At 36.6% G+C, this 14,727-nt stretch overlaps 1 protein-coding gene across 1 annotated transcript in view; it reads left to right on the top strand.

Annotated features, from left to right (window-relative positions):
- The window catches only part of KCNN2 (potassium calcium-activated channel subfamily N member 2), a 76,371-nt gene extending 62,938 nt beyond the window's left edge, over window positions 1–13,433 (top strand). Inside the window, 3 exon segments of the mRNA XM_009909221.2 lie at window positions 1,934–2,061; window positions 9,313–9,382; window positions 12,167–13,433. Coding sequence (XP_009907523.2) covers window positions 1,934–2,061; window positions 9,313–9,382; window positions 12,167–12,454 — 486 coding nt within the window. The 3' untranslated portion in view covers window positions 12,455–13,433.
- The last annotated feature ends 1,294 nt before the right edge of the window (window positions 13,434–14,727 follow it).

Raw genomic sequence — 14,727 nt, 5'->3', positions numbered from 1 at the left:
TGAAAGATGTTTGTAGCTAATATTTTTAGATAAGATTGTTTTGGGAAAAAACCTCCAGAAATTATTAGAATTCCTAAAAATATTTTAATTTTTTTCCATGTGAAATATAATTTAAATGATATCTTGGGAAGTAAATGAATGCAGCAAACAAGGCAATAGAAATTCTATATTGAAATAATACAGGTTAGTGTTGAGAGAACAAGAAAATGAGTAAGCGCTACACAAACCTCTCAACTTGTTTAACTTTTGCTATTGAGAAGAGTCAGTATGGAGGGGAGGGTCCTTAAATTCACACCTGGAGCTCAGCAGAGCTTGTCTGTGCTGATGTGTTCTGAGGAATGTTGATGCCTGGTCTGGAAACCATGGCACAGCTCCAGACAGGAAGGAGATTGATTTGCCTATCGCAGCTCCTAGCACAGTGCAGTGTGCTGCACTGCCACAGGTTCTCTGCTGTGAAGAGCTGTGTTGTCTCTACAACCCTGTGTTCCCGGGATGTGTCAGCACACTGTTCTCTTTGTGCTGTCTCATTTCTGTGCTGGTCATATTAACAGTCTGAATCATCCCTAAATGGTCACAACGGAGAAAGGCTGAATGGGAAGGCAATTCTTACACTGCGTCTGTCTTGAAGCATCTATCTGAGCACATTTGTTCACACTGTTGTTGTAGGCAGTTAAGGTCTCATTGATATTAGACCACAACAGCAATTTATCCCATCCTAACACAGGCACTTTTCTAGTGTAAGCTGACAACTCAAAATGTCTTTCAGGAAGGAAAAAGGTTTTGCAAAGATTAGCCAGATTTTGATTCTGGTGCGCATGTGTACCTTTAAAAGTTTATTTTGTTCAGCTGTTTTTCATATAAATATAATAATGTAAACAAGTGGTGCTGTGGTAGCTTCAAACTCATGAAACTGAAAGCACATAAAAAGCAAACTAAGCAAACAATTCTATTGGTACACCCATACTAGATGAGTTTTTCTCACAGCCTGAAGTTAGCTATAACTTGTGGAAATGCAAGGCCTAAGTAGAAATTGTGATTGTGCTTCCACTGAAGTCATGACCACTGAGATCACTTGTGCAGGTACAAGGTGGGAAACTATTGCTGGGAAGAGCTACTGCTACGGCGTGGCATTCCTGCAGTGCCTTTATCTAAATGTTGACTTAGCTCTCATGCTGCAATGACTGGCAGGATAAAAAGTCAGCATGAGAAAAAATAAAGATGAACTGTGAGAAAAATTTTCCTTTGCAAGTAACCTAGTCTTTGTGTCATTAATCACATTGCATTGAAATTCTTTGTCTGTTGTTTTCAAGCATTCTTGAATATTTCGGAGGCCCTAAGAAGGAACTGTAGGTACTTCAACAGTTTGTCAAAAGCCTAATTTGAAAGAAAAATTAAAACCAATTATGAAATAGAACACTGGCCACATTAATTGACAAGGTGTTTTTTCACCTCCAAGAATAAAAATGTAATAAAAAAAAGAAAAATATATATTTTAAGTAGCTCTGGAGATTTAAAAAGCTGTTAAATTGCTAAGAGAATTAAGAGGTACTAACTATAGAACAAGAAAGAGAGAAATGTTATTAAAAGAGGGAAATTTCATTAAATACATATAGTTAAGTGCCACAAGGATTATGCATTAGTATTTCCTCACTGTTATTTATATTGCCATAAACACCAAAAAGTGCTGTCTCTTTAAAGAAGGATAAATTATTCCCCAATTCAAAGAGAGCTGTTCTGGATGTCCAGTTCATATGCAACATAGAAATTGCTCTTGGTCTGGTTATGGCTTTCCTCCCTCAGTGTTCCATCTGCTTGATTTACCCACTTCTTACAGGCAGAGTCCTAAATGCTTTAGAAAGAGTTTTTAACAGAGCAGAAAAAATGTGCCACAATGATACTTTTGTCAGCCTGGTGTTTTTCTTTTATTAAACAGGTTAAAAATGCAGCAGCCAATGTACTCAGGGAAACATGGTTAATTTATAAAAACACAAAGCTGGTTAAAAAGATAGACCATGCAAAAGTGAGGAAACACCAACGCAAATTCTTGCAAGCTATTCATCAGTAAGTACCAATTTGCTTTGGTTTTCCTCTCCGGGTGTTTTCTTTCTTAGTTTCCCTCTCTTTCATAGTTGCTCTTAGTCACCATGTCTCTGACCCTGCCCCCTCCTTTCTCTGCCCTGCCCTGCCAAACTCTCTCTCTCCCCCCTTCATAGAGCATTGTTCCTGGGGTTGATTTTTCTTGCACTAAGATAAAGATACATTTTTAATGTGTTCCCTGTTTAAACAATACTGAAAATTTGCTGGCTATGCATGTCCAGTATAGGATAGATCAAACTTGCTTGTTCTTTCACTTCATACTTACTCATTTTGAGTTATCTAAGACTTTTTGTGTGTGTTTTACCACCAAGAATATCCTTTGTTGTTACATACTTGCTTATTAGAAGTAAGATGTGAGCTACAACAGAGAGAAGAAAATTCTAAGTTTCATTTGTTGTAGATATTTTAATAATTTAAAATCGGAATAGTCTCTGAGCATCTACATAGTGTTTAATGAAAACAATATATATCAAGTGTCACTGTACAGCTCAACAGCAATTACTTTCCTCTCTCCACTGTGTGTTCTCGGTGCATAAAACCAAATGTTGGTATGTCAGCTATGAGTCCTGATATCTATCCTAAAAAATGGAAGTGTATGCCAAAAGCCGACATTGAACACCACTGGCATAATTCAGATGAGTTCTTCCCCTGTACTGAAATCTTGACAGGTTGAAAAAAAGCCTGACAACTGAAATCAGTAGTAGGATTTATCTGAAGTATGGTATTGCCAGACTATATGTGTTTATCTAAAATTCATAATACAAACTTGTCATAAAGTGTGGCATATTAAGGGCACAGACCCCAGAGATATCAACAACTTGGTAACACCCAAAGATAGCTCAGAAAGGATCCCTGTTGTGAGAACATACAAAGCTTATATACTCTTAGCAGCAGTTGAAAGAAAGCCTAGTACTTTTCCACTTTAGCCACACAAAACTTATCTAAAAAGTCATTGGTCAAGCATTTCAAACATTTGTACCACACAGGTCAACAACAGATGTCCTTTTTCTTCTCTGCTCTACCCTACCGCCTCCCAAGGTTTTGTTTTAGTGAGTGTGTCTGTTTCTTTATGAGAAAGCTGTGTTTCAGGCTCAAAAGTGATTAATTCATCTTCCTCAATCCCCACAGCTCTCCTGTTTTTATATATTAAAAAAGCCTACTTCAAAGCATGATTAAATATTGCTTGCATACATTGCAACAGACAGGGAACACAGATTAAAATACAAATAAAAATTAACAAACATTCCAAACCAAATTTTACCAATTGTGAAACTATCCTTGTAAAACCCATCCTTGCAATCCTGAAAAAATATTACCAAGCAGAGTAAATCCATCATCTTGTCTGAGTTTAACACCATTCTACAAGTCCTGAATACTCTAGTGTGTAGACTCAGGATGAAAAGAAATATTCATACAATACAAACCATCAAAATCTTGACAACCATAACCTTATGCTAGTAATAAAAAAGTCTGAGGAACTAAAAGACTATATTAAGATTAAACCATTGAATTAATTTCTGAAAAAAAGGACAAAAAAGATTCTTTATTACATAGCATGCTTTGAAATACCATGGTACAGAGCAAAAAAGAACTATTAATATATGAACTTACAAAGAATTTATTTTAAGTAAAATTAATCCAAACTTACTTCATTTCTCCAACCATAAAAGTTATTACCACCATTACCGCTATTTTACTAATATCAGTTGCTATCACCTTTATTGTTATGAATATCACTCCTATTACAGTTGCTATTATTCATTCTTACTATTTAAAATAACTTATGCTATGTTATTCCACTTCATTCCTTATAATTCTATTACTTATTTATTATTACTTATATTTTATTATTTTTAATTACCATGTTTTATTATAATTTATTGCTAATCATATTCTATGATAATTACCATGCTCATTGCATGTTATTAGTTACTTATAATTACTATTATAATAATACTATAACCCTACTTATAATTACTTATAATATTCTATAATTAAATATTACTTGACATACTTATAATTACTGAATACTTATCATAAGTACTCATTATTTATTATTCCTACTGCTAAAGCTAGATTAATACAGTCATTGATAAAGCAAATCTCCAAGATCCATTATATTAAAAAAACAATGCCAAAATCATTACTTGTATCAGTACTGCAGTTACATAGTGTTAAAATATCTTTTGTAACAACATTTAGCACTTTAACTGTAAAACCTGAAACAGCTTCTGTGAACTGCAAAAAACTGTGAGCAAGGGGGGGGAGAGAGAAAGGGATATAAGAGCAAGAGAAAGGAGAAGTGTGAACAGGCAATGGTTGACACAGCAACCTTCTGCCATTGCTTACAAACCATTGTCTTCAGAAATGTGCAGGTATTCAAGCATTAGAACTAAGGTCCCAACTGCATGAATATGGCTTTTGGTTCTAAACCCCCCCTTTCTCTAGCTCCTTGGTGCTCAAAAAAAAACATACTAGTGCTCTTTTAAACCAGATCTGTGCACCAGAAAAACAAAGGCTGGGGGTGTGGAAGATAGCTGAGTTCTAAAGATCTTGGCAGCCTGCTTTTTTGGCTTCCCTCCATACCACTAACCAATTACCATAAGGATCAGGAGGCTATGTATCAGGCTCTTTTTCAGAGTCTATTGTTCTTGGATGTAGAGTATCATCAGGCTCATCAGGCTGTAGGACCTCTGACACCTGTAGTGTCGATCCCATGGGAGAGGTGCCCTCAGCTTCACCTGAAGCCAAAATTTCTCCTTGGGCTTCTGCCCCTTAAAAAGTTTGTATGTGTAAGCCAACATGTCTTTTCAATACTTCTAAGAGAAATCACCATGTACTTAAAAGTCCAGCTGTGATCTAATCATCCTTTGTAGCAGAGTCCCATAGTTTAAACTCAATTTTGTCCCAGATCCCTGGGTCATAGGTTGTACGGCTAGTTATGGAGGGGTCCTTTTTAGTGGCCCACACAAGCATTTGCTGAAAAGACATATTGCTGAATTGATTTCCCATGTGTTTCAAAGATTTTTTGAAAGGCTTCTAGAACAGTTTTCTGTTAAATTATTTCCCATTGTTCTCAGCTGCTTACATTCATCCAGTGATAGGTAATTGTTTTCACAAATACACTTCCTTTCAGCATCTATTATCTGGGATTGACAGCTAGTCATTCAGTCTCTCATGAAGGGCACCATTATGTGGCATATTAAGGGCATGGCCCCCTGAGATGTTGACAACTCAATGACACCTGTAGATAGCTCAGAAGTGATCCCTTTATTGTGAGAACACACAAAACTTACATACTTTTAGCAGCAGTTGAAAGCAAGCCTGTTTCTAGTGGTACTTCTCCATTTTAGCCACACTAAACTTATCTAAAGGGTCATTGGTCAAGCATTTCAAATGTTTGTATTGCACAGGTCAACAACAGATGTCCTGTATCTTGTTTGCTGTCTAACCTACCACCTCCCAAGGTTTTGTTTTAATGAGTGTGTCTGTTTCTTTATGAGAAAGCTGTGTTTCAGGCTCAAAAGTGATTAATTAATCTCCTTCAATCCCCACAATAAAGCACATCAAAACCAGCAAAATTGCACAATGATTCAGTTACTCTTCCCTGGACTACATGGGAGAAAAAAGAGATTTTTGTCCCCAGGAACCATAGATTCTCCTTAAGAAACAGTCAGGAGCTATGCCACTATTTATCTGCTCTAGTCTATGTTCCCAGTCAGACTGAGGCAGCCATTTGTACAGCCTATGTTTCCATGAGATACTAGGAAATGTAGATAAATTGAATTAAATTTCAGGCAGATGTTTTGATAACTTTCTGTTGTGGGTCTATGTCTGTGCTAACCTATGAGAAGATGTGAGGAATCTGTCAATGAAAAAAAAAAGCAGGAAAGACAGGAAAGAACGCCCATTTCGTCGTATTTCCTGCTAGAAAATTTAGGCTAACTCTTTTTCTCTGTTTCATAGCAATGTTTTAAAGCAATGGGTAGTTAAGCTTAAGGTCTAAAGTATTCTATAAATCTTGATTGCTGTATTACATTTAGCAAATTTGCAGGTTAAGTGTTACTGTGCTATTTCAGAAATGAAGGAATAAACAAGATTACAAAAATTAATGCACTTTTATCTATATATAAAAAGTATATTTTCCCAGTTTGTCATCTTGCTTAGCTTAAAGGATTGGGAGCTGGAGAGGAGTGGCAGGGGTCCTGTAATAGAGTACAGCATGTCATGTAAATCTTTTGTTGAACTTCAATCCATGATTGCAAAAATTAATCCGTAACATTTTAACTTTGCTGTTTGTTTTGTGTGTATGTGTGCACGTGTTCAGAGAAGAGCAGGCTCAATCTGCAGCTTTACTTACCATTCAAGCCCAGAAGAGCTTCACAGGAGTAAAGAGTTGTTCTGCACCTGTGTCATAATTTCATTAATCTTACGAAGAAAGTGGCAGCAGTAGCTTTTTTTTCCCTTTGTCCTTTAGTGCTTGGCATTCTAATCCCAAAACTTTTGTATTTAAGCAAGGGAAAAAAAAAAAAAAAAAAAGAGAGAAAATCTACCATTGATGAAAACATTGCTCCAGCAGTATGCTTTCTTCCAGCTATAGTAGTGTAGATGGGTGCAATTTTTTCTCCCTCTGCATCTTTGACCTTTTCTCAAGTGACTCTCAGTATATGGCACTTTCCTATATTTATGGGCTGTTTTGTGTTTTATTTTTTTTACTGGTTCTCTCCTTTACCTTTCCAGTCATTAGTCATTTTACTGAAAAAATAGGAGTGAAGTTTCATACAAGAGAAAAGAAAAAAAAACACATCTCAGAGCACATCATGGTAACAGTCTCAAACTCACAATCACAGCTCTAAAAATGCCTTCATTTGTTTTAGGTCTTTTTTACTTCTTACTTACACGAAGTAAGATGAAGGTGAAGTCATCACTCTGATACTATTAAAAGGCATTTAATGTATTGTTTGAATAAGAAACAAATTATAGTTAATGGAAAGGTTTAAAAGTATTGCATGTTCTTTCATCATGACTGCAAGTTACACTCCACCTTAGGCAAGGAGTGGCAACTCTCTAGGAAGTCCCACCTGTTGAATTGAGCCCACTGTGCTCATTTGGTTGTTTTAGTATATTTTACAGTTTGTTTTCTTTGTTTTGTCTTTTTATTTCAACAAAATGAAAATAGAGCTCGGAAGTAAGTTGTACAAACAGTTCCTTTCTAAATCTGCAGAGTTTACCACTGTCTGCATGCAAAAAGTAGTCTATTTGTGAACTTTAGTGGTCTGATTGCTGCCATGGAAATGCGATCCAGAATCATGATCTTTTGCTGTGATAAGTGAAGTTCATAAAATCAAGATGTTTTGTAGTTTTCTCTTAATGAATTTAGGAACAAAAGTGTGACAGTTTCTTTAAATCTGGCTACTGCAGCTAAAGACTTGCCATTATCCAGAGACACATTTTTACAGTCTATAGGAGATACTGGGTTGCTTACCAGGGAGGATTACCATATTGGTGTCACCCAGTACTTGGATTGCTACAACAACAATGGATTTTTTGGAATTTTAAGATACTAATGGACAAGCAGATGAGCCAATAAATCTTTAGAAAACTAGGGAATGCATATTCTGCAAATTATTTGAGGGATGCTCATCAAAATACTAGGTTATCATTCTCCAGGCAAACCATTACATGCTTACCTTTGAGTAATTATTCTGTTCTGATACTGTAGTGATGTAAATCCATACCTTGGAGACTCCTCCATAGTTTTTGCTTTAGACTAGCTCCAGCCCATAAGCTCTGAAAGCATCATTTATACAGTATGCATTTATGCTGTGTTTCATAGGGAGCCTCCAGGGGAAGAATAGTGTATGACGTTCAAGTAATAAGCCTCTGCCATGTCAGTTTTATGTAAACAATTGGTTTCTACCTTAACAGAGTTATTTCTGTGTGTTTTAGAAGTTTTTGACCCTTCATGACTAACATGGCAGTTAGCTGTGATATGAAAGGAAATGCTTGGTAACTAAAAATGTAAACAGAAAGTTCCTGATTTTTGAAATATCTCCTAGAAGACTTTCATTGAGAAATAGGTAAATTAAGCATTAGGAACCCACCTACCACAAAATGATGGCAAACCAGCTGGTTAGCTTGATTGGCCCTTGACACACTAGTCAACTGCATTGTATCTTATTGCACATTGTCTACAAACTGATACATTGGTTTTCAAAAATGCTGTTTCCTGCTTACAATAGCCACCAAAAAAGTCACTGAAAGTTCAATTATTTCTCTGTTGGGAAATGCTGAACACATGAATTATAGTCAAGGAAGAAATTGCTTATTTGTCAAAAGCACATTTACAAACTACTCCTCTACTAGTTAATCTGAAAAACAGGGACTTTGTTTCAGGGAACATATAGCAAAAAGTTGTGTATATATGTGTGTGTGTGTGTGTGTGTGTATATGCACACTTATATGGGCACACACCTTTCAAAGAAAGTGCATAACTAATAATAATGATGATAGGTAGACATCAAAAAGAAAAATACACCATTGCTGCTGTTACAGTTTTTCAGTGCTGTAGCTTAAATAGCACATTCAAAAGGAATGTCTAATGCAGGTTTAAAATGTAAACGCATTTATATTCACAAATTATGTAAGAAAATAAAATGTATTTGAAAGTATGTTGGTCATTTAGCTGCTGGTCAGATGGAAGTTCTGTTTAAAGTCACAAAAAACTCACTTATCACTGTATTTCCATCAGGTTCAGACACCTGCTAACCCAGTCCATTTCCGACAGAACAGGCCTGATACCTGTATCTAGTCATGTAGGTATGGGAAGATTCTTGATTGCTGCAACATTAATGAGAAAAAGACATTCTCTGTTTCTTCCTATATCTACTTGTCATGATACTGAGGCTTTGAGGAATGTTTTGGCTTTCTTTCATGTAGTCTGGATAAATTGTTACCTCCTTTCTGAAATCAACTTTGACCATGTCAAATGGTATTCTCAAGGACATCACATTTCCTTGCTCTTTCCTTTTTTGTAGTGTTGAAGAAGCATGCTTCTCATTGTAGCAAGCACATGACAAATTTTAACTTTACACAAAGTACTTGAGGCATTGTCCATGCAGTTATTGCTCTTGTAATTTTGTGCATGCTTTTAGAAATCCTAATATCAACACATACACAAAAAAAGAAAATCTGATTTAAAATTCCTCTTTTTAGATTAAGAAGTGTAAAAATGGAACAAAGGAAATTGAATGATCAAGCCAACACTTTGGTGGATCTGGCAAAGGTTAGTGAGTAATTACTGTTCTTTTGACATTCAGCCTTTCAAAATGAAAAGTTTGTGAGTGAAAATGTTATGTATTACACGTGCAGATATGGTAAACAGTATTATTTATAGAAAATGAAAATACATGTTTTGTTGTAACCAAATGAAACATCTTGTTACATCTTGTTTATGGCTCTGACCAAAGTTTGAATGCAGAAGGTTTGTTTTTTTCTGGGTGTTTTGGGGTTGGTTTTCGTTGGTTGTTTTGGGGGAGGTGGTGGTTTGGTTTGTAGTGGTTGATTGGTTTGGGGTTTTTTTGTTTGGTGGGGGTTTTGTGGGGGTTTTTTTGGGTTTTGGGGGGGGGTGGTGTTGTTGGGTTTTTGTTGTTTTGTGGTGTGGGTGGTTTGTTTTGTTTGTGGGGTTTTTTTGTTTGGGTTTGGGTTTTTTTTGGTACACTGTTATCTTTTTCAAGATTTCATAATTGAGAGGCTGACACTGAGAGCTTTTAAAGTGACTTCAGTGGTAATGGTAAGTACTGAACTGTGAGTGAGCCATAGCAGTGTACTGCTGTGTAGTCAGGTTTTCTGTCTGGTGATAGTGACTGTCCCATGAGGGATCGTAGTACACAGGCTGTCACGCAGACTGGATTAAAGATTCTCTGTTTCTGTTCCTGTTGTCTTATGCAGCAGTGACTTTGGACAAGTAAATTTAAGTCTTTGTTTTTTATAAAGAGTAATAGTTGCCTACTTTGTCCATGTATCATAGGGCTTAATTAACAGGTTTTGAGTCATTTGAGGTGAGGTTGGTTTCTAACTGCTTGTCTATTGTTGAGATTTTCCATTAGTATAAAATAGTCACCAGAGTGAAGGAGGACTGAGCTGATAGTATTTCGGGCTTTACATTAGACCTCAGTATTTAGCAGTTACTTTGATCTTGGTTTGAGTCGAGTCTACCTTAGAGGCACTGATGGGTTTTTCCAATGGATTTCTTATACACCTTTTCAGTATTCATTTCCATTTTGCTTTAGAGAACCATATGACACCTTCAATTGCTGAAAATACATTTCACTTGAATGCTTCTGGCACACAATAAGGACTTTTCAGATACTGTTTAATGCAGACTACTTTGCTTTCAGGGGCTTTAGTAGCGTCTTGAAACAGAGGAGAGAAATGGGATTATCAACATTCATCTGATACTGAAGTGCTTTACACTTTTGGCAGTCATTCAGTTATTTTCATTCCATTTGGGTGATTTATAAATTTCAACAAGTTAGTCTACTGAATTACATCCACTTTTGACTCTAGGTTAAGTCTAATCTGAAGCCTCAGCCTATCAAATGAAGTAATTCAGTTGTTGGTTTTAATCAGTTCCAAGCCTTTAGGACATAACACATTTCAGATTACATTTTTACTGGCCACTATGTCATTTTAAAATTGTTTTGATGTACTTGCTGTAACCAAGTACTGTTTTGTAGTGGGCAGATAATTGAATTGTTTATCACACGCAGAGAATCACACAGAATCAACCAAGTTGGAAAAGACCTCAAAGATCATCAAATCCAATCCATTACCTAATACCTAAAACCTCCTGACAAGTAAACCATGGCTCCAGGTGCCACATCCAATCTGGCTTTTAACACCTCCAGGGACTATGACCTCCCTGGGCAGCCCATGCCACTGGCCAATGACTCTCTATGAAGAACTTTCTCCTCACCTTGAGCCTAAACTTCCCCTGGTGCAGCCTGAGACTATGTCCTCTTGTTCCATCACCGGTTGACTGGGTGAAGAGACCAATACCCACCTGTCTACAACCTCCTTTCAGGTGGTTGTAGAGAACAATAAGGTCTCCCCTGAGCCTCCTCTTCTCCAGGCTAAACAACCCCTGCTCCCTCAACCTCTTCCCACAGGGCTTGTGCTCGAGACCTCTCACCAACCTTGTTGCCCTTTTCTGGACATGTTTAAGTATCTCAATGTCTTTCTTAAATTGTGGGGCCTAGAACTGGACACAGTACTCAAGGTATGCCTTAAACATGCTCCTGCTGGCCACACTACTTTTGATGCAGGCCAGGATGCTATTTGCCTTCTTGGCCACTTGGGCACACTGCTGGCTCATGTTCAGCCTACTATCAACCAGTAGGCCCAGGTCCTTTTCTGCCTGGCTGCTCTCCAGCCACTCTGACCCCAGCCTGTGGCGATGCATGGGGTTGTTGTGGCCAAAGTGCAGCACTTGTTAAATGCCATCCTGTTGGACTCTGCCTATCTGTCCAGCCTGTCAAGGTCCCTCTGCAGAGCCCTCCTACCCACTAACAGATCAACACCTGCCTCCAACTTGGTGTTATCTGCAAACTTACTGATGATTGACTCTCTCTCCTCATCCAGAAAACCAGTCCACCCAATTATGCTAACTACATCCAGTTCAAGCAAACCTGGTCAGTTCAAGGAGGAAATAAATTAACAAAGTTTGTGTGGGAGTGTTTGAAACCAGAAGAAATATATGAGTCAAAAGTGGAGTACAACTTTGGAGCCTTTGGTCTTCAGGTGGCTTACATAACTTAGACCTTGACATCCAAAGTGCTACACAAAATGTATTACATTTCTTCTCAATCAGTTAGCAGAACATTTATTCTGAATCTACTGGGAAAATTATTTTAGAATACTACACATTATTGTATTTTTTAATCTTTTTTTCTTCCTTTTTTTTTTTTTTGTGACGTGCAAAAGCATTTACAAAAGTTTGTAGAGTTTTGCTGCTTGTTACCGTATTTGTAAGGTCTCTAAACCTCTGTTTACATCCTTCTACTTTCAGACTCAAAACATCATGTATGACATGATTTCTGACTTAAATGAAAGAAGTGAAGATTTTGAGAAGAGAATTGTTACTCTGGAAACTAAACTGGAAACTTTAATTGGTAGCATTCAAGCTCTCCCTGGACTGATTAGCCAGACAATCAGCCAGCAACAGAGGGATTTCCTCGAGGTTCAGATACAAAATTACGATAAGCATGTTGCCTACAGTGCTGAACGATCACGATCTTTGTCAAGAAGAAGGAGGTCATCCTCCACAGCACCACCAACTTCATCAGAGAGTAGCTAGAAGAGAATAATTTAACCACAAATAAAAGACTTTTTTGCCATCATATGGTCAATATTTTAGCTTTTATTGTAAAGCCCTATGGTTCTAACTGGTGTTATCTGGGTTCTGATGTCAGAATCCTGGAAACCTGAACACATTTTAGGCCAAAATGAGTGAAAATTTTTTTTCCTTCCCCCCTCCTACTCTCAGATGCACAGTGAATGCAGCTATTATTCCTGCAATTTCACTAACTTTCTATTCATGCACTTCAAACAAACTTTACTACTACATATATAATGTAATAAAGTTACTTTCTGCATATAGTTGCTTGGTTACATGGACTTAATAACTTTAAAAACGCTCACAATCAAAAGGGTTAATTAGACATTTTAAGAAACAAAATTGAAGCTTAATAATTACAGCTCAGTATGAAAACTAATTCTCCAAACTTCACTTGCAGTGGAGGGGGAAAAATACCCTCAATATTAATCTAACAGTGTGCTATATATGTATAGTCATTTTAAGAGGTCACTGACAGCTTCTATTTCTGAAGTGATTAATTAAAAATACAGTTTATCCTAGAAAATATTAAGTATGCTGTGGGTTTTTAAAATCTTCTTAGGGCTTTTGTTTAACATGCATTTGTACACAAACACACACATACACACATAGATAATATATATACATATATACTTATGTATATAAAATTATTTATGCAATGCCCATGGCAAAGATCTTTTAAACTGACTATTTGTAAAGGTACTGGCATGCAAAAGGCACAGGTGAAGTCTGGCTCTTTATTCAGAGGCTCAAAATTCTACCAGTCAATTATGTCTAGACAGAAGTGTTGCTTTCAAGCTAGAAGTCTCCCATCAATTCTATTAAGGTTTTGAAAGAGTTAGGTTGCTACTTTCTTCACTCCCATGTTTGTGTTTAATGATTGACACACAGACTTATAGTATACACAACTGTGTGATGGCAGCACAGTGTTCTGTATACATCTCATGGTTTCTGCAAGACAGTTAGCAATATTTCCAAAAACTTGTAAAATAACCCACTCTAGACTGGAGTTGTGGCAGTGAGGTACCTGTGGAAATTTACTTTCATGCAGAAGTAGTAGAGTCTTCTGCTGTCTTAAAAAAAATGAAAAAGCATAGTGTACAAATTTGTGAAAAAGTTGTGCCTGACTATTCTCTTGGTTTATGTTCAAGAGCAGCAAGAGCAGGTAAGCTTAAATGCTCAACACATTCAACTTGCATTTGCAATCCTTGATTATAAATGTGAAATTATTCATTAAATATTTTGTAGTACTTGCTATTTATGAAATATACCAGTCCCCTCCCCACCCCAACTTACAGACAAGAGTGACACTGTAGCTAAGTATAACAAGTAGGCATAGCTGACTGTTTCCAAGGAACACTACATCTGCCTAGAAGTAACTAATGTGCAAGTTGAAGAAAATACTAATTGCTTCCTAAGACATTGTGAGTTCTGGTTAGTAGCAACAGGCAGGGAAAATAATAATGCAGAAAATCAGGGCAGAGCTGTGCCAGACCAGACAGAAGAGCTGTTCTCGTCAGCACCCAAAATTCCCAAGCCAAATATATAATCTGAAAAATAGACATTTTAGGCCTATTTAAAATTAAAGGTCTGCCTTTTTTTTTTTTCCCCAGGGGTACGAATTATATAACTGATGAATGTAAGTTACATCCAGAGGCATTGCCTGTTTGCGAAGAGGTTTAGAGTTTTATCAAGACTTTTTGTGTCCTTGAGAAAGATTATGACTTTGCAGTACTTTTTCTAGATGAGCAGGACAGCTGCATGCCTTTGGAGTGCCTTGTTTATAGACTGTTGTATTTTGTGACTGGAAATAATAAGCAATATGCACAGTATTTACAGTTCTGCTTTTGTTTTTATGAAGTTCATTTCCAAATGAAAATGGGGATAATACATATTGTTAATACTGTGCTAGCTTACTACTAAACTAGATGAGATTTTGAGTCGTCATAAGGCCACCTGCTTTACAATGTTGGTGGGATTAGAAGTATTGATTAATATTATTGTAATTTAATAGTCAAGTTTCAGAAATTTTTGTAGACTATTGTTTATCTATTGTTTATCTGTTCTCGCATTTTTTTGTGTTTAATTTCAAATATTTTTCCTGTAATTGAATGTGAAATACACTTGAATACATTCCTTTTTGTCCTGTCAGCTTGATTAAGTTCTTTTATTGTTTACATCTCTTATTATTTGTAAAACTTGGGTTTTTTCCTCTGGATAGTACAACTTGGTTT

This window comes from Dryobates pubescens, chromosome Z, assembly GCF_014839835.1.
Source record: "Dryobates pubescens isolate bDryPub1 chromosome Z, bDryPub1.pri, whole genome shotgun sequence".
NCBI lineage: Eukaryota > Metazoa > Chordata > Aves > Piciformes > Picidae > Dryobates > Dryobates pubescens.
Note: the sequence above shows the minus strand (reverse complement) of the source record. Positions and strands in the feature narration are given on the sequence as shown.